This window comes from Leuresthes tenuis, unplaced genomic scaffold (genome assembly GCF_036924035.1).
Source record: "Leuresthes tenuis unplaced genomic scaffold, fLeuTen1.0.hap1 SCAF_7, whole genome shotgun sequence".
NCBI lineage: Eukaryota > Metazoa > Chordata > Actinopteri > Atheriniformes > Atherinopsidae > Leuresthes > Leuresthes tenuis.
The window spans coordinates 3302113-3326462 of record NW_027325361.1 but is presented as its reverse complement, the minus strand read 5'-3'; the positions used below and the strand labels follow the sequence as shown (position 1 = coordinate 3326462).

The 24350-nt window shown below is 43.3% G+C and overlaps 2 protein-coding genes across 2 annotated transcripts in view; both read right to left on the bottom strand.

Annotated features, from left to right (window-relative positions):
* The window catches only part of gmds (GDP-mannose 4,6-dehydratase), a 186445-nt gene extending 176736 nt beyond the window's left edge, over positions 1-9709 (bottom strand). The window contains exon 1 of the mRNA XM_072388921.1: positions 9472-9709. Within this exon, the coding sequence (XP_072245022.1) occupies positions 9472-9570 (99 nt within the window). The 5' untranslated portion in view covers positions 9571-9709. The remainder of the gene's footprint in view (positions 1-9471) is intronic.
* A 4850-nt stretch (positions 9710-14559) lies between these two features.
* mylk4b (myosin light chain kinase family, member 4b) lies at positions 14560-22989 on the bottom strand. Its single transcript, XM_072388919.1, has 13 exons — positions 22412-22989; positions 21310-21391; positions 20004-20424; positions 19627-19832; positions 18904-19009; positions 18445-18538; positions 17070-17179; positions 16849-16990; positions 16677-16747; positions 16463-16591; positions 16144-16375; positions 14886-14934; positions 14560-14734 (listed from the first exon to the last, which is right to left on the bottom strand). The coding sequence occupies exons 1-12, from the start codon at positions 22934-22936 to the stop codon at positions 14890-14892; spliced, it is 2163 nt and encodes a 720-aa protein (XP_072245020.1). The 5' UTR covers positions 22937-22989; the 3' UTR covers positions 14560-14734; positions 14886-14889.
* Positions 22990-24350: the final 1361 nt, after the last annotated feature.

The window sequence follows — 24350 nt, the reverse complement described above, 5'->3', positions numbered from 1 at the left end:
TACCAGTATGCAAGTGTGATTAGACCAAAATAATTAAATTGAAAAGCTGAAAAGTAAATATACAGACCATACTAATAAGAGGAAACAAAATGAGCAAACTGTCAGTATCGTGCTCAGTAACTGCAGCAGCATCAGGGCCAAAAATATTACACCAGTGAGGAAACATCCTGTTTTCAGCCTTACAATCAAAGACTATAAAGCAGATTTTTATCAAGTGACAGGAAGGGGGGCAGGTTGGCAGACACTTGTACCCCAAGGAGGGGACGCAAGTCCAGCCGTGTAGTAACCGTGTAAACGACCAACTCTTTGTCCTGATGACAATAACTTCCTGTCCTGGATTACAGCGAACAGCCTGACATTCCCAACCCCAAATAACACCTAAAATTCACAGACTTTATCTGAACAAAGCGCTTCAAATCCCAAACATGTTCAGCCTGCCGTTGTGAGGAGGTGAAAACAGCAGTGGGTCAAGCAGACGGAAGGTGGAAAAGGTGTGAATCTGGTACCCTCTGCTGTTGGAACAGTGAAGTGAGGTGAAATATCGAGGCCTCTGTTCGTAGGGCTGAAATCACCTGCCAAACATTAAGAAGGAAACCAAATCTGACCGTGTCCAATGAGAGAAGAGCTCAGCCCTCGTGCCTGCAGGCACAACACAAGCATTCATGTAAACACGGGGGCCTGCGTGCATTTATTTGTCATTGTGCGTAAATTGCAAATGAATCACTTTAATGTGTTTTCTTTAGACCACAGGCAGAAGCTGGCAAGCACGGCGCTGGTCTGCAATTAGGCCTGATATGGTGTAATGGAGCTGTAATCACAAACCACAACATGCACACAAACGCACGACACCGAGCAGCCGGGAACGCTCTCCTCTCATCCTGCAGCGCTCAGGCATGTCACCCGACTGGACTGGACAAGACTGGCTGAAATCAGTGGGAATCAGGGAGAACTAAACATGGAAGAATGCCACAGATATGACCACAGCTGTGTTCAAGGTACCGTAAAGTCCAGCATTTGCAGTTTGTATTTGTTTATGTTACCAAATGCATTTAATTAAAGGTTTAAAAATCCTCACGTGTGACAACTTTCTGTGTAAATATCTCATATTACAGTGTGGACACTCGGTTTATAATCCGGTGTAGGCACCAGATTCGTCCACCGATTACGTCACACAATATGATTGGCTGTACGCTTGAACGGGAGAACGTTGCAATTGGCTGTACGCTTGAAGCGGAGAACATTGTGATTGGCTGTACGCTTGAATGGGAGAACATTGTGATTGGCTGTACGCTTGAATCGGAGTACACTGTGATTGGCTGTACGCTTGAACGGGAGTACATAGTGATTGGCTGTACGCTTGAAGCGGAGTACACTGTGATTGGCTGTACGCTTGAAGCGGAGTACACTGTGATTGGCTGTACGCTTGAATGGGAGTACGTTGCGATTGGCTGTACGCTTGAATGGGAGAACATTGTGATTGGCTGTACGCTTGAATGGGAGAACATTGTGATTGGCTGTACGCTTGAATCGGAGTACACTGTGATTGGCTGTACGCTTGAAGCGGAGTACATTGTGATTGGCTGTACGCTTGAATCGGAGTACACTGTGATTGGCTGTACGCTTGAACGGGAGTACACTGTGATTGGCTGTACGCTTGAATGGGAGAACATTGCGATTGGCTGTACGCTTGAATGGGAGAACATTGTGATTGGCTGTACGCTTGAATCGGAGTACACTGTGATTGGCTGTACGCTTGAAGCGGAGTACATTGTGATTGGCTGTACGCTTGAATCGGAGTACACTGTGATTGGCTGTACGCTTGAACGGGAGTACACTGTGATTGGCTGTACGCTTGAATGGGAGAACATTGTGATTGGCTGTACGCTTGAATCGGAGTACACTGTGATTGGCTGTACGCTTGAACGGGAGTACATTGTGATTGGCTGTACGCTTGAATCGGAGTACACTGTGATTGGCTGTACGCTTGAATCGGAGTACAATGTGATTGGCTGTACGCTTGAACGGGAGTACACTGTGATTGGCTGTACGCTTGAATCGGAGTACACTGTGATTGGCTGTACGCTTGAATCGGAGTACATTGTGATTGGCTGCACGCTTGAATCGGAGTACATTGTGATTGGCTGTACGTTGGACAGTTGTGATTGGCCAAGCCGATCTGGTACGACACGGCCTTTTCTTTTGACTCGTTTTCTCGTGTTTATTCGTTTTGGAAGTTAGGTTTTAGTACTTTTTGCCATTTTCTTTGACATGGGGTTTCGGTGGCTTCCCTTTAAAATCTAGTTTGTTTTGTTGAATTATTTTGGCCTTGGTTCACTCCGAAGAGCAGTTTAATTTTCAGTTTTGTTTCAGTTGTTGTTTGTGTGCTCGGCAGCATGTGTGGACATAAAACAGGATAAGAACTGGGATTTTTTTGTTGTGTATATTTACACAAATACACACGCAGATTAGTGAAAAATAGCTTAAAAGTATATGTGTATACATATATATTATTGCACAATATGGCGTCTATCTATCTATCGTGAAAGTCGAACGTAATGTAGTTTGTCCGAGTGTCAGATAGCGTATTGTGTGACGTAATCAGCAGATTTCTTCAAACTGCCTCTTATTTCTTTTTAATAGCCATAAACCCTCAAAACTTAAAGCATCTGAAAAAATTATTGAAGCCAAGAAAGCAAAGATAGATGAAGGTTTGATCTGATGTTTTGTGAATAACATCGAAGAAATGTTGTTATACGGCGAAACAGTCGTGTCTGAAATGGTCATAATGTTTCTACCGTTGGTGAAACCATCCCTGATGACCTGAGAAGTCATTCGAGCTCTGGCTGAGTCATCAGGAAGCGCTAACGGCCGTCGTACCACGAGTGGCTGCAGTTACTCCCAGTCAGTGGCTGAACTCCCGACTGGATGCGTGTGGTTTGTATACAGTTACATATGAAACAAGGACTTTCCAGGACCATGGTGTAAGTGAGGCCAGTGAAACTGGATATCAACTGCACCTTTCAGTAAAGTGTGACCTTCCAAGTAGACAAACCTGTAGTGAAATAAGAGTTTAAACGGGTTTGGTGCTGTAGAGCAGCAAATTTTCCAGTTAATTTAGGGAATTAAGATGCAAGATGATGTAGAATCATTCAAGAATCAATCAAGAAAACAGATTTTCAGCACTGATGACAGGGACTGAGAGCAGGGCAGGAGGCTGCTGCTCCTCATCTTTCTGCTTGTTCCACTTTTACACGATTTATCTCGCTGTTTATATTTAATGTTGCCCAGAATACTTCGAAAGGACTTCGAAAAGACTCTGAAAGACTATCAGCTCATTATCTAAAGACCAGTGTTTAGAGTTTTTAGTCCCAGACTAAAGATTTTACAAAGACTGTGAATATCTTGTAGGCACCAGTTAGACTCCAGTTAGACTCCTAAAGGCTCCAGTTAGACTCCTAAAGGCTCCAGTTAGACTCCAGTTAGACTCCAGTTAGACTCCAGTTAGACTCCAGTTAGACTCCTAAAGGCTCCAGTTAGACTCCTAAAGGCTCCAGTTAGACTCCTAAAGGCTCCAGTTAGACTCCTAAAGGCTCCAGTTAGACTCCTAAAGACTCCAGTTAGACTCCTAAAGACTCCAGTTAGACTCCAGTTAGACTCCAGTTAGACTCCAGTTAGACTCCAGTTAGACTCCAGTTAGACTCCAGTTAGACTCCAGTTAGACTCCAGTTAGACTCCAGTTAGACTCCTAAAGGCTCCAGTTAGACTCCTAAAGGCTCCAGTTAGACTCCAGTTAGACTCCAGTTAGACTCCAGTTAGACTCCAGTTAGACTCCTAAAGGCTCCAGTTAGACTCCTAAAGGCTCCAGTTAGACTCCTAAAGGCTCCAGTTAGACTCCTAAAGGCTCCAGTTAGACTCCTAAAGGCTCCAGTTAGACTCCTAAAGGCTCCAGTTAGACTCCTAAAGGCTCCAGTTAGACTCCTAAAGGCTCCAGTTAGACTCCTAAAGGCTCCAGTTAGACTCCTAAAGGCTCCAGTTAGACTCCTAAAGACTCCAGTTAGACTCCTAAAGACTCCAGTTAGACTCCTAAAGACACCAGTTAGACTCCTAAAGAATCCAGTTAGACTCCTAAAGGCTCCAGTTAGACTCCTAAAGGCTCCAGTTAGACTCCTAAAGACTCCAGTTAGACTCCTAAAGAGTAGGTCCCAGAAAACATCCTCACAATCAGAAAAGATGCTCACATGGGCAGCTGACTCCAGCGAAGGCAGAGCTTCAGGCTCCTGCTACAGCAGCATTGTGGATGGCGTTTAATGCCCCGACCAAAGACTCTGAATATCCAGTTATATTCGCCACATACTGCCTCCACCGGTCTTCTCCAGATTGCATCTTGGGTAGATGCTCAGAATACATGAGGCGGCCATCATAAGCATGCAAACACAAAATTAAAAGTGTATTCTCAGCCTGCAGCCTGCCTGAAAGTTTCAGTTTTGGGGTATTTGACATTGTCCCCAAATAAATACCCCACCAGCCCACAAAACTAATAACATGACAACGTGGCAGGGGGGCAGGCAGCCGCGGGGTCCTGTTCAATTCAAGATCATTCAAACAGAACCCTTCTGATTTTCACATCATTCTACACTAATGAAAACAGTTTTATTGCATTTCTACCATTAATCATCCCCAGATAGCACACACTGGCACTTTGAAGCTGCCTGCCATGTACTGCTGTGGAAACCCCCCAAAGGGAACACTTTCATTCACACTGCTGCTCTGCTCTGGTTGCACAATATGTCTCGAATGCATCGTTCCTTAAACCAAACATTAATAGGGATCTTTTTTCTTTTATTATTACTGTGACTCCACTGCTATGGTCTTAAAATCCAGAGTCTGCAGCTAATTCAGCTTTCTACCACTGTGGATGAACTTGTATCTCTTTTGGAGGTTGCCAGACTTCTGTCAGAGGAGGAATCAGTCTTTAAGGAGCCATCAGCAACCATTATGAGCAACAGAGGAGATGTGTGCACGGATTCTTAGCTTTATGATTATTATTGCTGGCCCTCGCTCAGCCTCCATCCTGTGGAGTCGGTAGAGCCAGCGGCGGAGGGCGAGGGGGGAAGGAGAGTGTATCAAACGGCACAGGACGAAAAAAAGAGGCTATTACGATGAACATCGAACAGCTCGAGGGGTGACAGTGCAGCGCGGTGCTGTTTTCACAGCCTGAGGGTGAAGAAAGAAGAGGGAACCTCAAAGCCAAAGTAAAGTTTGACTGGAGAACAGAGAGGGTGAACCTGTCCTCTTTGTAACCCCGGCTGTAAAGCATCAGCCGGGGCCCTGGACAGCTTTGCCTTGGCACACAAGTGCTTTTCTGTAACTCTCACCATCTCTCACCAGTACTTCACACTGAGACAACCGGCAGAAATATTCACAATGAGCAGCATGCTGCCATGAAATTTATGAACAGTAGTTAGCGAGGGGATTTACGGCGTCCAGTGACCCGTGTGGTCCAGCGAGGAACTGCCGAGATGGTGTATCCAGATGCCTGCCTACATCCTGCATGAGCTCTCGGTGTTCCACAGCCATGCCATGACCGGCAAAATAAAGCCGAATGAATGCTGTTATTCTTTCTGTCTGCTGAAGAGGGCGAGGGGAGATGGAGCTTTGGGAAGAGCTGCTTGACTCAGGAATGTGAGACGCTGAAAATGACTTTCCAGGACCTCTGGTAGGTGTCTGAGGGATGCATTCTGGGAAGGGTCACGTGACAACAGTTCCTGCCAGAGGCAGACGACAGATGTTCAGGTGCACACGCTCACATTTACGCTCTGGTGAGGATTTCTACGGCAGCTTTTTATTGCCGCCACTTGTTCAAGCAATCTTGTAAAAACCAAACGGTGTGTAATCTACTCTTTATGAACATGAAAGCTTCTGAGGAGCAGAGCCATGTGGGAAGTTCTCATCATTCATACTGTACTTCGTGGACGAGATGTTCCCCAGTCCCAATTATTCAAGTTAAACTAATAGAACATTTCATTGCTATGAATTTGCATTTTAATCCAAATAATCAGTTGAACAAAATCCTTGAAGAATGACGGTAAGAGAGTCCCTTAAAGTCATCAGCTGATACTAAACGGATTCATTTAGGATTCTCTGATTCTAAAGGATGAGATCAGCTGCATCAAACTGAACTAAATCAACATCTCAACACACAGAGGGCTTAAACGATGCTAAATAAAGAAATGATGAGTAAAGCTCGTTTGATTTAAGGTAGCCCGAGCAAACCCTAAACAACGGTAGCCGACGGTGTTTGGTGTGTCCCTTATGAGCTGCCGTCATTACGCAACACAGCAGAGGATCGAGGAAAGCGATTTAAATTAATAGTTTATTTATTTTATGATCGATTACATTTCTGCTAAGAGATCACCTCGACATTAAAGTAAAGAACTTTAAGTATTAAACACTATTAAGCCAGTTTTTAACTTTTAAAAATGTAAAATAACATGTTAAAAACAGGAAAATGATCTGCTGATTGTGTTGTTAAACCTTTAATCTTTAAAATAAAACAGGAAGTGACAGGCTTTGGCTTTTCTCATTGAAATCATGTTGATTACAACTTCAACCGTTCAGATGGCGTTTAACTTCCTGTCCCTCCCTGACGCGACACCGCAGACATCCAGTTTACCTGTTCTGCTACACCACTGAAACACCGGCTTGATTTGACTGAAACGAACGCTGCCGAGACAAATTAATCCACGCAGAAGTGGTTGGATAGTGTAGAGCAGGGATCTCCAGCTCCGGTGCTCGAGGGCCGCTGTCCTGCAGGTTTTATGTTTCCCTGCTTCAACGCACCTGATTCAGATGAAATGGATCCCTTCTAAAGATTGTTAAGTTCTGCACAAACCTGCTAATGAGGCATCGATCTGAATCAGGTGTGTTGGAGCAGGAAAACATCTGAAACCTGCAGGACAGCGGCCCTGTTGGAGATCCCTGGAGTAGTGGTAAGATTGCTGCCTTTCATGTGGGTTCAAATGTCACCTTGATCCCCCCGTGAGAAGGTGCTACCTCCAGCTTTGGATAAAAGCGTCCAAATGCATAAACATGAAAGGAAAACAGACAAGAAATAGATCTAATATCGCAATAAAGTACATTTTCTTCATTAAAACAGACCTGCATCGGCATTCTCCAGTTCAGCACTTGAATACTCTGACTGGAGATTTATCTCTGCATTAAGAATAAGGCACAACTATTTGGGTAAATCAACATTTAAGGTATTATCATAATATTAGAAGAAATTTAAAAGAGGTTTCTGTACCTGTGGAACAAGGATGAAAACCAAAAATAGCTCCGACTTAAACACAAAATCACTGCATTAGCTCAGCTGCACCTCTGAAAAGCAGTGCTGTGTTAGCACGGTAATACAAGTTAAAACTCTCATACTCATATAAACCCAGGCATGCAGCAGAACGTGGACTTTCCTGTGACGAGACCAATCAAACTCTGTCCCAACTGGCAAATTATAGTTCAAAAGAAGAAGATAAAGCAGATTCTGCAGACAGGTATTTATCTCAAGAGTTGGCAAAAAACTCTACCTGCATTCACCACAACACACAGTGTGTACTAATGATGAATAATACCATGAAAACTATTTATACCCTGTGCAATTAGGCAGTTACGTGCCAATAAAACTGCTCCAGCAGCTGAAGGATGACGATAAATTGACGTTTTGGACAAATGTTGTTTCTGCTGCCCCCACGTGGCCATCAAAGGAAACAACAATTAAACTCCACTTGCCACCAGCAGTGCTTGTTTTGCACCTGATGGATCGTTGTTGACACCCTGAGAAGATTGCAGGCACTTCTAATGACTGTGCGTGTGTCGTGCGTGGTTTTTAGTTTTAAATGTATAAAAAGGTACACTGACATCTTTTTTTTCATTTAGTTTCCTGTATTCATTTCCAATAAATAGCTGTTATTCTTTAATGAATCCATGAGAAATGAATGACTAAATGCAGAAAAAGATCAATATAAAGACAAATAAATAAAACATGATTATACTTTTATTTTCTAATAAATATCTCTACTTTTTTTTTCTTAGTTAGACCTTAGTTTGGAAAGTACTATGAAAGTGTCACAGCAGAGCGCTCGCTCTGTGCAGCGGGTGTAAGATCAAAGAAGAAGAAGAAGAAGAAGAAGAAGAAGAAGCCTGGGTCTGTCAGCCTGCTTGGCGTCGTTGGAAAAATGCAAACGTGGCTAATGTATAACCTGAAGGTCTCAGTGGAGGCGTGTTCTTGGAAATCGCTCCTTGTTCCCGGACACGACGTGAGGAAACACGGGCCTATAATTTAGTGCAGTTTATGAGGGTTTGTCATGCTGATAACGCCGTGTCCAAGCTTAACTGGTATGACTGCTGTGAGTAAGGCCAGATCTGAGCAACCGAGCGGTTTCCTGTTTAGAACAATAGAAAATCATCCGAAGCACGACCCAGTTCAGCTCGTGAATTTCTGCTATCAGGACATCAACTGGAGCAGAGTATTTTTTGTCCAATCAGGTTAAGGTGTCACTCTTCACCTGCACGTTTGGCCCAACTGCAGCTTCAAAGCGTGTCAGTTAACAAACCAAAGCACGCCACCCTGAGAGCTTGAATAAAGGCAACTGAACTTCTTTTCTTGGCTCTGGAAAATGTTTAGTCTCTAATCCAAAAGAACTTTACATATTTAAGCGGCTGGTGGGGAGTTTCATGATTCATAAGCTGTTGCCGGGACTTTATGAGCTTCATTAATGTCATGCAACAGTCGTTTAGATCACACGAGTCGATAACCCACCCACCCAGTCTGTGGGTCAGTTTTAAAGCCTTTTGGACCATCTTATCCTGATCTCAATCTAAATCTAAACCAACATATTACAGTTGAAAGTGAAATCAAATCCCTTTGTCTGACAATGACTTTGTACATTAAATTGAGCTTCCAAAGCTTGCTGAACATGTTGCGCCACAAGGTCATTTCAATGCTTTTGTAGTTCAATTACTCAATGGGGCACCAACATGGGAACAAATACGTGTCACAAACACGTGGCCTGCACTTTTCAGCCTTGGAAGAAGCAGCAGTGTGAACGCATCTTAGACTCCATCTTTCTCACATCCCTTAAACTGTTAAGTAGGCTTTTTTTCTTCTTTTTTTTTTTTTAAAGTTTTGCATGGCAATCCCACTCAAACAAGGCCCCAAAGAGAGAAATAGAAGTATCAGTGACTGACATTTCCTGGTTGGCAACCTCCCCTAAACACACATCCTCTGGAACCAGCTGATAGAAAAGTCCGGGTAAACTTTGCCTGAGAAGCAGGTGTAAATTATTGACAGACTAACCCGAAGACGTTCATGTGTGGTCGGAAGCAGCAGCTGATTATCACCACAGGCACACATTTTAAACAAAAGAAAACAAAGTTTTGCTTTAAGATAAGTGACTGGGGGCGCTTCGGTAATGTTACCTGACCAGTGATGCCGGTGATGACAGCCACTTTCCTCCTGTTCATCTGTGCTCCGTTCAGCGCCGAGCTGGCGTTAGCAGGGTCGGAGCACTGGGCCATCTTTGTCCGGCTAAATGTTTACAGTCTGCCGCGAAAAACACTTAAAGCATCGACCAAAAACGTCCACGAGTTTACAGCCTGAAAACCAACGACTTTCCTCAGCATCTGTAAACCAAACCGCAATCTGTGTGACGTGCACGGAAGCGGTAGTGAGACTGACCAATGGAAAGAGAGCGACTGTTGGCGGAAGAAACCGGTTTTTTAAAGAGGACAGGAACTCCGTGAGGTGATGGAGCTGTTTGACAGAGCGCCCCCTCACGGTCGGAGGAAGGAATAGACATTTAAATTTATGAACCGCACATCTCAACTGGTTCTTTAACTGGTTTTATTGATATTACTTTAAATATTTACACATATTTTATTCAATTTACTTGTATTTATTTATCCAGCCATTCATTTTCCAGGAAAAGCACATCGTGGATGGGTTGCCAGTCACACAGAGACAAACTTCACCACTTAAGCTAACATGAATAGTTTTGGATGGTGGGAGGAAGCCAGAGTACCTGCACAAGGAAAACATGAACCTCCACACAGTAAGGCCACAGCCAGACTTGAACCAGGAACCCTTTTGCTGTGAGGCAACAGTGCTGAGACACAGATGAGCTTTTTAGGGATAAATACAACATATTTTCAGAAACGCAGCAACAACATGATCTGACACTTCTCTTGGCTCTACATGAAGCCAAAAAAACCTATTGGTGGCACTTCATATAATTAAATTCTATAAAATTTTGTCTTGTTGATGCTTGCTGATGCTTTTCCCACAGTTTGCATACCATGAAGCGCTTAGTAGTGTTATCAGATATACATTAATAAACCCCCCAAACAGGTTCCCACACAGGTTCTTGTGTAAAAATGGTGCAGCAAACACCCTGCAGCTGTGTGGGAATGTCAGTGACTCACATTAGCGTAAAAGTAAATGAATAAGCACATAAGGGTAATGCTATAGGAGATAAAGCGCTGCTTTATCAACAAGAGAAAAGCTCTGTTGACATGTAAAGTATCTTGTATTTTGATTAAAGGATATCAAACATTTTAGCTTAAATTGTATGTATATATGGTGTATTCTGATATATTAGTGAAAATCTAACCTCTTAGCTTTGGCTTCATTTAGGTGTACGTGTCCTAAGGGAGGAAGGAATTTGGGTTTGAGGGCTAACATTTATTCCAGTTCAGGTCTGTATGTGAGCCAGAATAAACACAATTCAGGAGCAGGACTTGATACCCTCACCCTAAGAGAGGATTAATTTCAGAGGAGGATCCAAATCAATTGAGACACTATCTTAACAGAGGTGCTCAGGGAATCTGAGCAGCTCTCTTATTGTTCTTGTACATCTGACCCCATATAACAGCATGTGCTCCAGCTGAGAGTGTCAGTAGCCATGTGATATCTTTAACTGTTCACAGAGAGCACAACATGATGGGGAGGGGGTGATTTAACTCCAATCTTAGGTAAACATCATCATGTTAAAGGGGAAATATCTGTGCCTGGGGCCCTGAGAAGCACAGCAGTGTTTTGATCCATCCGGCCTCATCAGAGGGAACAACACACAGCTCTGTTACAGCTCCAGGCTGCTCTTCTTCACTTCGGGAAGCAGGTGTCTCATTGTGAGTTGCAAGATATTCGAGTCCAAGTGCATGTCTGCTGCTGTGCAGAAAGCTTCATCTTTCACACACATGTTGTGTGTGTGTTGGAAACACTAAAGAAGTTCAGGTCAACAGAGAGGAAACCAGAGGAGATGGTCACTTTCACAGAGCACCCAGCTGTTCGGGAGGCAGAGGGATATCCACCCACCCCTTCAGAGGGTTCATAAGTTAGACTGAATACACAAACAAGCTGTGGAAGAGTGAGCGGTCAGCTGTAAAACAGTGGAAAACTCTTTAATACAACCCCGCTGATTTTCCTGCAGCATTCTATGATTTTATTTTCTGAGATTCTTATATTTTCTTCTTCATCTCAGTTCAGGTCACTCCATTAACTGTATATGTAGAGATAAACGTAGCATTTCTTCATTTCTTCAACATACCACCTGGTGCCTTGAGGTTTGAGGTGTGCTAATGACTCGTTTTATTCATCCTTGCTGAACAATCATGGATCTAAAACCAAAGAGCTGATAAAACTTTTATCAAAATGTTCTATTTGAATATACTTTTAAATGGTCTTTTGTCAGCTGATATTTTACATCTATCCTTCAAACAAATCAGAACAGATTGCAGAGTGCAGCTAAATGCTGGAACAACCCGTCCATCCATCCGTCCATACATCCATCTGTCCATTCATCCATCTGTCCATCCATCCATCCATCCATCCATCCATTCATAAATCCATCCATTCATCCATCCATCTGTCCATTCATCCATCCATCCATCCATCCATCCATCCATTCATAAATCCATCCATTCATCCATCCATCTGTCCATTCATCCATTCATCCATCCATTCATCCGTCCATTCATCCATTCATCTGTCCATCCGTCCATCCATCCCTCCATCTGTCCATTCATCCATTCATCCATCTGTCCATCCATCCATCCATCCATCCGTCCATTCATCCATTCATCCATCTGTCCATTCATCCATTCATCCATCCATTCATCCATCCATCTGTCCATTCATCCATTCATCTGTCCATTCATCCATCCATCTGTCCATTCATCCATTCATCCATCTGTCCATTCATCCATTCATCTGTCCATTCACCCATCCGTCCATTCAGCCATTCGTCCATCTGTCCATCCATCCATCCATTCATCCATCTGTCCATTCATCCATCCATCTGTCCATTCATCCATCCATCCACCTGTCCATTCATCCATTCATCCATTCATCCATCTGTCCATCCATCCATCCACCTGTCCATTCATCCATTCATCCATCCGTCCATTCATCCATCTGTCCATTCATCCATCCATTCATCCATCCGTCCATCCATCCATCCACCTGTCCATTCATCCATTCATCCATTCATCCATCTGTCCATCCATCCATCCATCTGTCCATTCATCCATCCATCCACCTGTCCATTCATCCATTCATCCATCCGTCCATTCATCCATCTGTCCATTCATCCATCCATTCATCCATCCGTCCATCTGTCCATCCACCCGTCCATTCATCCATTCATCCATCTGTCCATTCATCCATCCATTCATCCATCCGTCCATCCATCCATGAATAACTCGGATGGATGGAGCCTATGCCAGCTGCCACAGAGGCAGAATGGGTCCCCAGTCTATCACAGGGCCACACAGAGAGGAACACCCACACCTCGGTTCAACTTAGAGTCAGAGAGCAGAAACAAAATGCCGGACAAACTCAAAAATTACTTACGCAGCTGCCATTGATCTCTAAAAGAGCTATAATATCTGTATTTCGCTGCTAAACGAACATCAAATTCGCTGCATTCTGTATGCTGACCTGCAGGGGGAGACAGAAGAAGCATTTGCATGAAATGTTTTTCTGTCATCTTGAAGTTTCAGCCTGAGCTTAAGTGCTTAATATCCTCGTGTGACATCATCCGCACTTCTTGTCGCGTCACAGCTCCGTGTTTTCTCCTGAACGTGTTGAATAGAATCTTTTCTTCATGTTCCCTGAGATCCCAACTCAGCTGGAAGACTTAATTTACACTAATGAGGAAAGTTCATTCTCTGATGTATATTTTGAGGGATGTGAAAAGTTCCACCAGTAGACTTCTATTGCAGGTCTTGTGTGTTTATGCCTGATATTTGCTTTTAAAAAAATGCTCAAGCATTGCTGTCTTTCCTGAATCGTTTGGTTTAAACTACAAGATTGATCCTTTATGCTCACAATGTCAGTTGTTTGTTTTATTTTTATTGGAGATCAGTTGTTCAAGAGGTGTGGATTCTCACCAGATCAAGTGCAGCATTGATGAAGCTGCTGAGCTTCGAATACTGTATTATTCAACTGACAAACAACCAGTCGTGATCAAATAAAACACGGCTTAGATTGAAACCGTTCACAGTGAAATTTCCATGGATTACCAGAACAAGATGGTTGCCAGGTTTGGAAGATTTACATTTACACGAGATGCATTTCAAACACAAGACCTCAGACTTATAGACCCACAAAATTCAGTGTAATTCAAAGTAAATAGTCACAGAGTAACACTGATGTATTGTTTTTTTTAATCAAAAAGAAAAAACTGCAATATTTAGCAACTTAATCATATTCTACATTTATTCTCATCACTTTCCAAGAAAAAAAAAGTATCATAAATTCAATAAACAAGTAGTCAAATCACAAAGCTTTTTATTTCAAATTGGAAAAGCCAACAAACTGGTGCCGAATATTCACCCAACTTCCCATCACGAAAAAGGGACAGTCAAGCAATGACTGGTGTGTTCCCCACTCTGCTGTTGGCCTCTCCATCGAGCTGAACCGTGCATTTACACTTCATATGAATGTGCCTAACTACAGCATGTGAAATCCTGTTAATCTCCCCTGAACAAAAAAATCACATCTCGATTAAAAGCTTTGTACTTCAAGTACAGTCTGGTGTTGAACCAGCAAATTAATGAACATAAGAATGCACTTCAGACACAAATCATTCATAGGTAGTGTGTGTTGTTCATTATGCCTTCATGGAAGGTGAGAGGGCTACTCCAAACTGCCGAAGCAAGACAAGCAGGCGGCGTGAATGCATCCGAAGCCACTGCTGCGAACAGTGAAAAATGGCTAAAAATTAATGGGACGTGTTCACCCCCACGTTTCAGGGGGAATTAGAGAAGCGTTGTGTTATTTACAAAATAAATTAACGGGGTGTGACTTCAAACTCAACAAACTTATAAATAAAATAGCATTTTCATAAGACTTGTAACTGCTTCACAAAAATATATTATTTCAGTATTAGTGTCATCGATGTATGTTTCAAAGCTGAATCTCGGAGTGCAAAAGCATGCAAATGACAGGACAAAAAGACGCCAAATCATTGATTTTCAGTTTCTGGAGTGGTAAAAGTGACGATAAAAGTATTGTAGATGGGTTTTTTCATTTCAGACCTACATGATGTGAAACTATACGAAGGTGAGGATGCAAGGCAGAGAGTAGCAATCCAGTGGCTGTACAAACACAGCAGTATTGGTCCAGTGTTGGGCCTCAGGGCCCGACTTTATCACAAGGTTCGCCGGGGGCCTCGCAGCGTTTCTAAGAGGGAAACAAAAAATATGTAGCTCAGAAGGTGAAAATATGCGGCTCAGAAGGTGAAAATATGCGGCTCAGGAGGTGAAAATATGCCTTAGAATTCATACTTTGAGGTTAAAGCAGATATGCACGCCGACAGAGAAAATGATCTCACCTGATTAGCTCTCTGGGGGCGGAGCGTGAGTGGAGTGGCACTTGTTTTTCTGCAATTCACAAAAAAACACTGTAAGTGAAGTAAGTGAAGTAATAAAACCGAAAATCTGTTGAATTTAACACTGAAGCTGCAGGTCGCAGCCGGCCGATGACCTGTTTTCACTCCAAACTCAGCACATCCTGAGGTTTTGCACGTTTTAAAACACAGAAGGTACACCCAAAGCATTGATTTTCCAGGCTTGTAACATGACACCTGTGAGACGTGTTACCACGGCAACACGGAAAATGTCGGCAAAATCTTCCAGAGTAAGATTATCTTATTGTGCACCGAACCATTCCCAAAAACATACCAAGTTTTTTCAATGAGTGACAACGTTTAACAGTTTTAGATTGGATGAAGCATAAATAACGACTTTGGACTCGAGTTTTGACTTGTTTTGGTAGCCATCACCCTCTTTCCCCTTTGACCTTTCTATGGAGCCCACAGTACTGACACTATAGAATAAAAGCCTTCCTGTCGCTGTTTGCTTTTGGCTCAGCTGCTTATCGACAGCAGCAGAACCAGAACTGGGACTTTAGAGCAAACAGTAAGTGCAAAGTTTGGAGTGAGATGCCTGAAACAGCTAATTTTCAATCCAGCTTTGTCTTCCCTCCCTGTACTTTACCACCACAACATACATTTATATCCTTGCTGGTTTTTGGCCAGTTTCACATGCCTTAAAGTGGGACTTTCTGCGCTTATAAATGATTTATAAATGATCTTATAAAGCACAGCAGACTGTGCCTCAATGAGACAGGAGCTAAATCAAAACCCTTCAAGCAGAAGGAGTCAGAAGCGCTATAGCTAAAATCCCACAGTAACGCCTAAAGTTAAGCTATGAATTTGAAAATAAGCAATAAATTGACTCTTTAGTTCTGTTCTCTGCAAAGACGTGCAAGCAGAATGCTTCTTAAATTCATAGAGCCTTTAGAGGACCGAGGAGCTGTTGCTTTCTGCACATAAACACGGATGTTGTAATGCATAAGAAGAACTGGAAGGGGTGGTCGGTGGCTTAGTGGGTTAAGCAGATGTCCCATATACAGAGGCTAGTCCTCGATGCAGTTGGCCCCTGTCCGAGTCCCGAACTGGATGGCCATTTGCTGCATGTCATTCCCATTCTCTCTCTGCCCTGTTTCCTGTCTCTCTCCACTGTCCTTTCAATAAAGGCATTGAAAAGCCCCAAAAAATACTTAAAAAAGAACTGGAAGCCATTTTCTACCTTCTGATTTAGTCGATAGTGCAAACTCCGGTCTGACAGCCAGGGGTGTTTGAGGGACTCTGTGGCGCTCATCCTCCAGCTCTTGCTCTTCACGAGCAGACGTGTGATAAAGTCTTTGGCCTCATCGGAGATGTCGGTGAACTCCTCCTCCTCAAAGTTCCACTGACAGGCCAGGATGTTGTTCAGAGTCTCGTTGTCGTCGTCCCCCAGAAACGGAGACAGGCCACTGAGTCTGGACAGAGAAGCAACAGACATGAGGGTCAGGACAGGTGGTGTCATCCATCTTCTTTTGTGTTCAATTAACCCCCCATCGACTCACAGCATGTATGTGATGACGCCAAGACTCCACATGTCCGTGGGGAATGAAACAAACTCGTAATTGATTACTTCAGGGGCCAAAAACTCAGGCGTTCCAAAGTTGACCCTCAGCTTCTCTCTGGGTTTGTACCTGTTGGAGACACAGCACTTGAGCCATAAGAGACACAAGCAGGGCTCAGAAATGTGACAAAAGACGATGTGAACGCTCATTTTACCTCCTTGCCAACCCAAAGTCAATTATTTTGATTTTGTTCGTCGCTCTGTTGACACAAAGAATGTTCTCTGGCTGAAAAAGAACAGAAATTCTGGTTTTCAGACAAATCTTTGCTTCTGGGGCAGATAGAGCTTATCAGAATATTCAAAGAGCCTTCAAGCAGTCAGGTTTACCTTCAGGTCAAGGTGCAGGATGTACATTTTATGCATGTACTGCAGGCCTTCACAGATCTGCCGTATGAACAGCACCGTGTCCAGCTCGGTCAGGTTGTAGTTCTCATCGATGATGCGGTCAAACAGCTCGCCTCCCTCCACACTAAAGCACAGAGATGCACACAGTTACAGCCCAGCTGTTGCATCCAGACACACATTCTTTTGCCCTTTGATAGACTTACTATTCCATGACCAGAATGATGTCGTGGCGGGACTCAAAAGCAGCATAGAGCTGGATGAGGTTGGCGTGGCTCAGCTGGTTCATCACCTGGATCTCATTCCTCACAACATCCTGAGAAAGATTTAACAGTTCACATCAACCCGGGAATCTGATGTAGAAGTCAAATAATAGCTGAATCGACCGATGAAAGGTGACAAACTACCAAAAACTCAGATTGGCCAAGTTCGTAATTCTAACCCAATACAGCCGGCTGCTTTGTTTCAAAAGGGGCTTAAAATTGGTTTGATCATTTCTAGGGCTGGGACTCGATTAAAAAAATTAATCTAGTTAATTAGAGGCTTTGTAATTAATTAATCTTAATTCATCTAAATTAATCGCAATTTTAATCGCAATTTTAATCGCAATTTTAATCGCAATTTTAATCGCAATTTTAATCGCAATTTTAATCGCAATTTTAATCGCAATTTTAATCGCATATAAATATTTTTTTCCATTTTTTTCATGGATTTTAGTTTATACCATCGAATAATGACTGAATACATAAGGTTAAGCAACAAAACATTTTTTTTTTTCAAGGTGGTACTTAACCAACTGTGCTCTTATTGACGCTTCCATCCATCCATCCAAAAATAAAAATGCGTTAATTTTTGCATAATTAACTAATCTTAATTAACGCGTAAAAGTCCAAAATAATTTCATGAAAACCCAACAAGTGGGAGCCTTCAGAGTGTGAAAAATCAGCTCCTCGTGCAGCAAAAGCCATTTTCTGACCGGCTTCTTTCCTGTCACTGATGGGCTTTAAGCAGCTACCCAGAGTTCGGTGGGGTCATCAAAGTATCCTGAAGGTCTCATTAGACTGAATCGCTTCAGCTTTTTTGTGAGTGTCCCAGTTTATCAGTGTTGCAAAACAAGAAAGGATAAATGGCCGCATCAACTCGGGAACAGGTTAGACAGTTTGGTGCCAGATACTTTGGGATGTTGAGGTAAATTCCCAACATGGGGTGGAAAAACACGTTTTCTGTGGATATTTGTTCAGTCTTGATGCTTTTGCATATCAGACGTAACAAGCTGCCATGATAATGATCATCTAAAGATTTGGCTTTTGATTTTTCTGAGCTTTTTTATGTGACCACACAGCTTTGCACAGATATTTGACCTCAATTTTCTCTCTTTTGGATGAACAAATGAAATAAAAACTGATGATAAATCCCTCTAAGCTCTCTGGCTCATTGAACCATGTCTATTTTAACTTGTAATTATTTCTGGCTCTTAGCAGTTACAATAGTAACAATCCATTGGACAGTTTGGGGAAAATGACATCTCAGACATTGCCTAACATGTACTCTGTTTCATATTTAAGCAGATCATTACCGCACCTTCTCTTTCTGGCTCTTGGCTTTGATGATCTTGGCAGCGAGAGTCAGACCAGATGAGTTCTCTATGCACTTGTGGACTTGTCCAAAACGCCCACTGATGAAATAAAAGCACACACAATGATGAGTCAAACGCATCGTGATAAAGTCTATCAGTCATTTAGATATCAGAGCTGGGTTGTGTGTCATTAGGTCTGTAATTTGAGGAATATGCTGGCACGCAGAGGAGTAATCTTCCCTTTGAGAAGCAGGATTTAGCACTGGTCCAAAAGGTAAGAGTGGCACGCTATGTTGCAAGTGCAAGTATATCAGTCATTTGCCCTTTAAGAGGCAATACAAATGTCTTGGAAAAATCTATTAGCTGATCCTTCACAGAGTGTGAGATCTCCTGTGATATCACCAGTGATAACTAAAATAAACTGTTCACTAATGAGAGGCGGCTGTTTGGTGGTTGTCGCTCACCCGCCCAGGACCTCGTCTTTGTTGATCGTGTAATAGTTGACTATTTGATGGGGTTTGGGAGTCACAATGCGGTGATCAAAAGGTGCCAACGGCGGGGGACTTGACTCTGAAACACACGACAGGCAACGGAGAAGCAGGAATGAGAAAATGAGATGGAAAGTACCGCTTCTGAAGAGCATGAAACAGAGACTGGGGGAGAGGTCTCTGTGCCTAGAAACAAAGTGGATGGAAATAGCAGCGTGCCAGTGTCTCATTATCTGCTCTACCGGCTGTGCTGACTGACATGTTAGTGACGCTTTAACTTGCTCCGTGTTATGACACTGAATCCGCTTTAAAACCTGAGGAATGCAAAGTCAAATGTCATAAACTAAAAGCACAAGTGGGGTCTGCGTGACCCCACATAGATCTGTCAGAAGAGTGAAAGACCAAGAAGTCATTAACCACACGCGCTTTGTTCTTCAAAGGAGATATATTATTGAAAAATCACTTTTTTCTGTCAATGTCCAGCTCATTTTCATGTCAACTCTGTCTAATTTTAACTTCAGATGTTGCTGCATTCTGCTGAAAGTTAGAAATTCAGATTTTCCACTTGTCTTTGAATGCACCATCAGTAACATAAACAAAAAACAGCGAGATATTGGCCATATAAGCAACCGTTCTTAATGTCAGCCACTAAAATCTTAGACATAACAAAGTTTCATCTGTAAAATGTTCATATCTCACCAATACAGAACTCCTTCACGGCCGACTCTCCGTTCTCTTCACTTTCAGCCTTTGCTTCGTCTGATTTTGAGGCCTCCATCACCTGTCCATCAGCATTATCCCCTTTACTTTCTTCCACTCTGCTTTTCTTCAGGTCATCCTTCACCGGGTCTTCTTCTGTGACCCGGCGCTTGCTACAAGTGGCCACGTCGCCGGCCTCCTCAGAGCTTTGCATGTTTTGGAAGGAAAACACAGAATACTCAGCATTTCATCCCGATTTGTGCCATTCTTCTTCTTCTTCTTCGCTAACTTTCTTGTATTGCATAGAGAAGTCTAAGCTGATTCTAGACCAACACACGATGCTTGGTAACAGTTGTACTGTGAGTGCTTAGAAATACCTTTCTTGTGGAAGAAGAGATATCTCCGAAGTGGCATCTTTGGCCTTTTCTGTTTCTGATGACTCTCCCGTCTCCTCTTTATGCCTTTCATTTATGCCATCCTCTAATTTTCCACTCTGTTCGGTACCGACATCGTCCGCCTGTTGCTCATCTTCCTCTGGCTCTGTGTCATCAAAGATATCCCCCTCGTCTTCCCCATCTTCACTTTTCGTAGCTTCTTTCTGTCTCTCCTCTGACTGGGCAGCAGCAGCGTGTGCTTCAGCCAGGATCAACTCTGCCAGCTCCTGTCGTCTTTCTCCACTTCCTGCATCCTCCCCGTTCTGACCATCGGCCTCTGTGTTTAAATGGGAATGCTCAGCGTTCTGCCTGTTGAGCTTTTCCACCTGTTCCTGCAGCTCCGGCTCATTCAGAGAGGAATTGTCTAAGGTGAAAATAACAAAAAAGTAAGGGTTAGTCGATAACTTTGGTCCAGATAAGATTAAATATGTGCTTTTTCTGTGTTGCTCAGTCAAGGCCTTCATTTGAAATCCCTCAGAGTATCAGCATATAGTGTCATCCAAGTGGTACAAAGAAATGACAGTACAGGCATGTCCATGTTTTAGCTGTCAAATGTCCAACTCAATATGGGTTTTTCACATAGAAAAAAAGAATTTTGTCACTCAGTATAAAGTTAATTCAAGCAAAATCAAATAATTTACATGTTTCCACTTTTGAAATGACAAAAGGAAGGAAAGGTTTTTCGAAAATTTAGTTCCCGGGCTGTACTGATGCAGTCCAGCCACAGGTTTTTTAGTGAATTCAGGCCAAAGTGTTGAGAATAAAATGGCAAAACGTCAGCTTATTATTTAAATCTTGTTGTAAAAACCATCTTCTTTCCATCCTCAGCTTTTTTTTAACAATGCTTTAGTTTCAGATGTTTCCCTGCTTCAACACACCTGATTCAGATTAAATTAATCTCTTCAAAAGATTGTTACATTCTGCACAAACCAGCTAATGAGGCATCAATCTGAATCAGGTGTGTCGGAGCAGGGAAACATCTAAAACCTGCAGGACAGCAGCCCTCGGGGACCGGAGTTTGACATCCCTGATCTAAAGCACGACTGATCCACCTCCCAGAGGAGCCACTTTTTCTCCAAACAGACCTGGAAGCATCAGACTTGCTTAGTAGTTAACTAGAAGACCCTCTTCTGACCCTCTTACAGCCAGATTTATATACATTTGATTATTTTGCAGGAATAATTTTGTGCCAACGTCTGCGTGACCTCAGGGGATTTGGGCTAATGTGTCATATCCTGTTTTACTTTACCTGCAGAGTCCAAAGGTTTCCTTTTCTTCTGGGCCTTCCCACCCTTCAGGCTCTGTTTGGCTTTATCGTTGTCATCCTTTGTCTGGATGCGGAAAGAAGAGCAAAACGATCCAGCGTCAGATAGATGCTCCGTTCAACAGCACTGCGCGATGAAATCATGAATCAGATACAAACCAATCCATATTAGCCAAGAAGAAAGAGACCTCAGTGACTGTGTAGATTGGACTGTAATGTCAACAAAACAGTAGTATAAATAGATATTTGTGGAATAGACAGTGTTTTGTTTCCGTTGCTGCGGTTGTTCCCGTAACCCAAGCGCCATGTTCTACTTAGCAGATGCCCCCTCTTGAAGAGGAAAGGTCACATATCATCTGTAACTCAATGCAATGCAATGACAGAGAGGTTCAGATGATCCCTGAGTCGTATAACAAGCCGAACAAAGGCCAGAGAGTGTAATAAATCTGTTTATTGTACAGCTGTAAGCATAAACATTGAGTATATTCTGCAGCGACAGGGCAATAAAAACCACGAAGCAGTCTTCTGTACGTTTTTTAAATGAATAACAAGCACTCAGAGGCAGATGGACTAAGTATGGCTCTGACAGAAGACCATCAGCTAATCCATCACGGCATTAATGCCACCTACTCAAAACAGGCCAGACGAGTGCTGCACTGACTCTTTCCAGCTGCAGTCCAGCTCCCCGCCGATAAAGACAAGTGCCTGGGTGAGATAACAAGTCTGACTCCAGTCATTTACACCTCCGCTGAAAATAATCTCTGCTCAAAGGAAAACCACTTAACATTGCTGTCGACTACTTGTGCAGGTACAGCAGAACCCAGGACAGATAAGAACCGAGAGGGAGGAAAAGCAGCAGAAACACAAGGGAAGAATTCCAACTGTATCTCATTACTTTGTGAGCAAGCTGCTTAAAATGTCACAACAATAACCCAAGATCAAATGAACACATTCAGCCAAGAAGATGCCATCTGCAACGGTTCAGCGGCTGTTTATGGGTTTGCCAGCTGATCTCTTGCTAAGTCACCATTAACAGGGAACTCATTTTTGGCCAGGAAAACATTGCAATGCTGTTCAAACATCTCACCTTCCTGTTGGCCTTGTTTCCAGGCTGTTTGAATAAAAGCTCCACCAGCCTGGAGTTCTTCACCACCTCCACAATGAAGCCGATCACCTGCTGGGTGCCCTCCACCAGCTTCTCCACCCCATCCAGCCTGCGTCCCTGACAGTCTATACGCTCGCTGGACTTCTCCAGGGTGCCACGCAGCTCCCTGCAAACCACCTCTATCGCCGACCCACATCTCGCCCCGTGGCCTTCCTCACGCATAGATGACAGATCCCGACCCATACCCCTCACATCTAGGGAAAGGCTATCCAGCCGGGTCAGGACGGTCTGCTGCATCTTGAGTAGGAGTTCCATCTGAGAGCTTAGGGAGTCCATTCTGCCCTCCACACAGCGCAGGGAAACGTCGTTGTAAGAGGAAGAAGCTGATAAAGACGCTTGAGACCTGTCTAATCCATTAAGAGAGAACTTCCTTCCGGCCATCTTCTGACCATGAAGAGGATTTGGATCGTAGACTTTGGCTAAAGAGTTGACGAGGCTGAGGTTCATGACTGACTTCACAGTTTAAAAGCTCACAAACAGCAGAAACTACTTTTATGGGCCTGTTCAGTTGCATAAAGTACTGACTGATGCCAGAAGATGAATCATATCACCAGACCAAGCCACAGGAAGAAAAGAGGTGGAGTGAGAACACAAATCTCTCCCCAAATGCTGCACGACAGAGATGAGTTATATGAATAGCAAATGGCTCTTCTCCAGTTAAAGTTCAGCCCCCTGCGGACGTCAGGGGCTGAGTGGCCAGTGATAAGAGCCGAGGGCTCGAGTGTGCAGTTGGGGATTGATGGGGTTTAGAGGAGGGATGCTGGGGAGGGTTGCTATGTGACACTGGAGACACTTAAAAAGCCCTTCAGACTGGTGTCAGAATCCCAAGAATCTGGGGCTGAATATGACGCCATAAAAAGTAAAGCAAACAAATAAAAGCGTTCAACAACGGGAGATGTCAGAGTGGGATCATACATCACTCAAGCTGCCATTCAGCAGGTGTATTACAACCTGATCATGATCATGGCAGTGAGTCGGAAGCATAAAGACGTGTCAGAACAGGAACAAATAAGAGGAAAAACGTTGCCTCTGTTAGCGATAGCGATGTTTTCACTCAGCCGATGCATCAGCAATGTTCTGGTGGCACATATTTTCAACTTGAGACCCGCAACGCTTCCTGAAATAAGGCTTCAGTGTGAATTACAGTCATGATTTTACCAAACTGCACATTCCACACACTCTGAACTGAACTGGAACTGCAATCAGCATCATTCAAAGGTACATTTGTTCATTTTAACTGTAATTATCTCCTGAGTTAAGCACCAAGAAATTCCTTCTTTTTTTTGTTCTTTCCTTACATGATTAATCTTCAGTTTATTTAAGTGTGAAAGAAGACCGAATTAATCTGACACTGAAGAATATTAACAAAGAGGCAAAGTTGAATTAAGGTCCTGGTGCTGACGGGGGTTTAAACGGGGTTAAAGTCCATCATTCGGAAAGATCTCTTCTGAGGCAACGTGAGGGATGAGAAAACACTGAAAGAAAACAGGAAACAGGTGACGCCGCTGACACCTGAGGACTGTTTACACAGAGGAGACAGACAACGTGGGAAAGGAAACAAGCTGCACATGTGCTGCTGCAAAGAGTGACAGCCACATTGATCCCGACACCAAATTTCATACGCAGGAATTAAGACATGCCTGAATCTGCAGGCTGACCTCAAACTTTTCCACGTCTCCGTATATCTGGAGTAGGCAGCCTGACAGAACACTGGCACCGATCTGTCAGCAGCGGAAAAACCTGACCTATACACTGTCCCTCGCACTGTTCCCGGTACAGACAGCTCATCAGCTGTCATGGTCGACACTTGGATGCCTCGTGTGTTATTTACCAACCGAGGTGAGTGTGAGAGAGGATCCCG

Excerpts from the sequence above, each read along its gene's own strand:
- mylk4b (XM_072388919.1), bottom strand. The coding sequence starts at position 22,936 with ATGAACCTCAGCCTCGTCAACTCTTTAGCCAAAGTCTACGATCCAAAT. Across the intron at positions 16,991-17,069 it reads ATCATTCTGGTCATGGAATA|TGTGGAGGGAGGCGAGCTGT; the intron begins GTAAGTCTATCA and ends TCTGTGCTTTAG. Across the intron at positions 16,592-16,676 it reads GACTTTGGGTTGGCAAGGAG|GTACAAACCCAGAGAGAAGC; the intron begins GTAAAATGAGCG and ends TGTCTCCAACAG.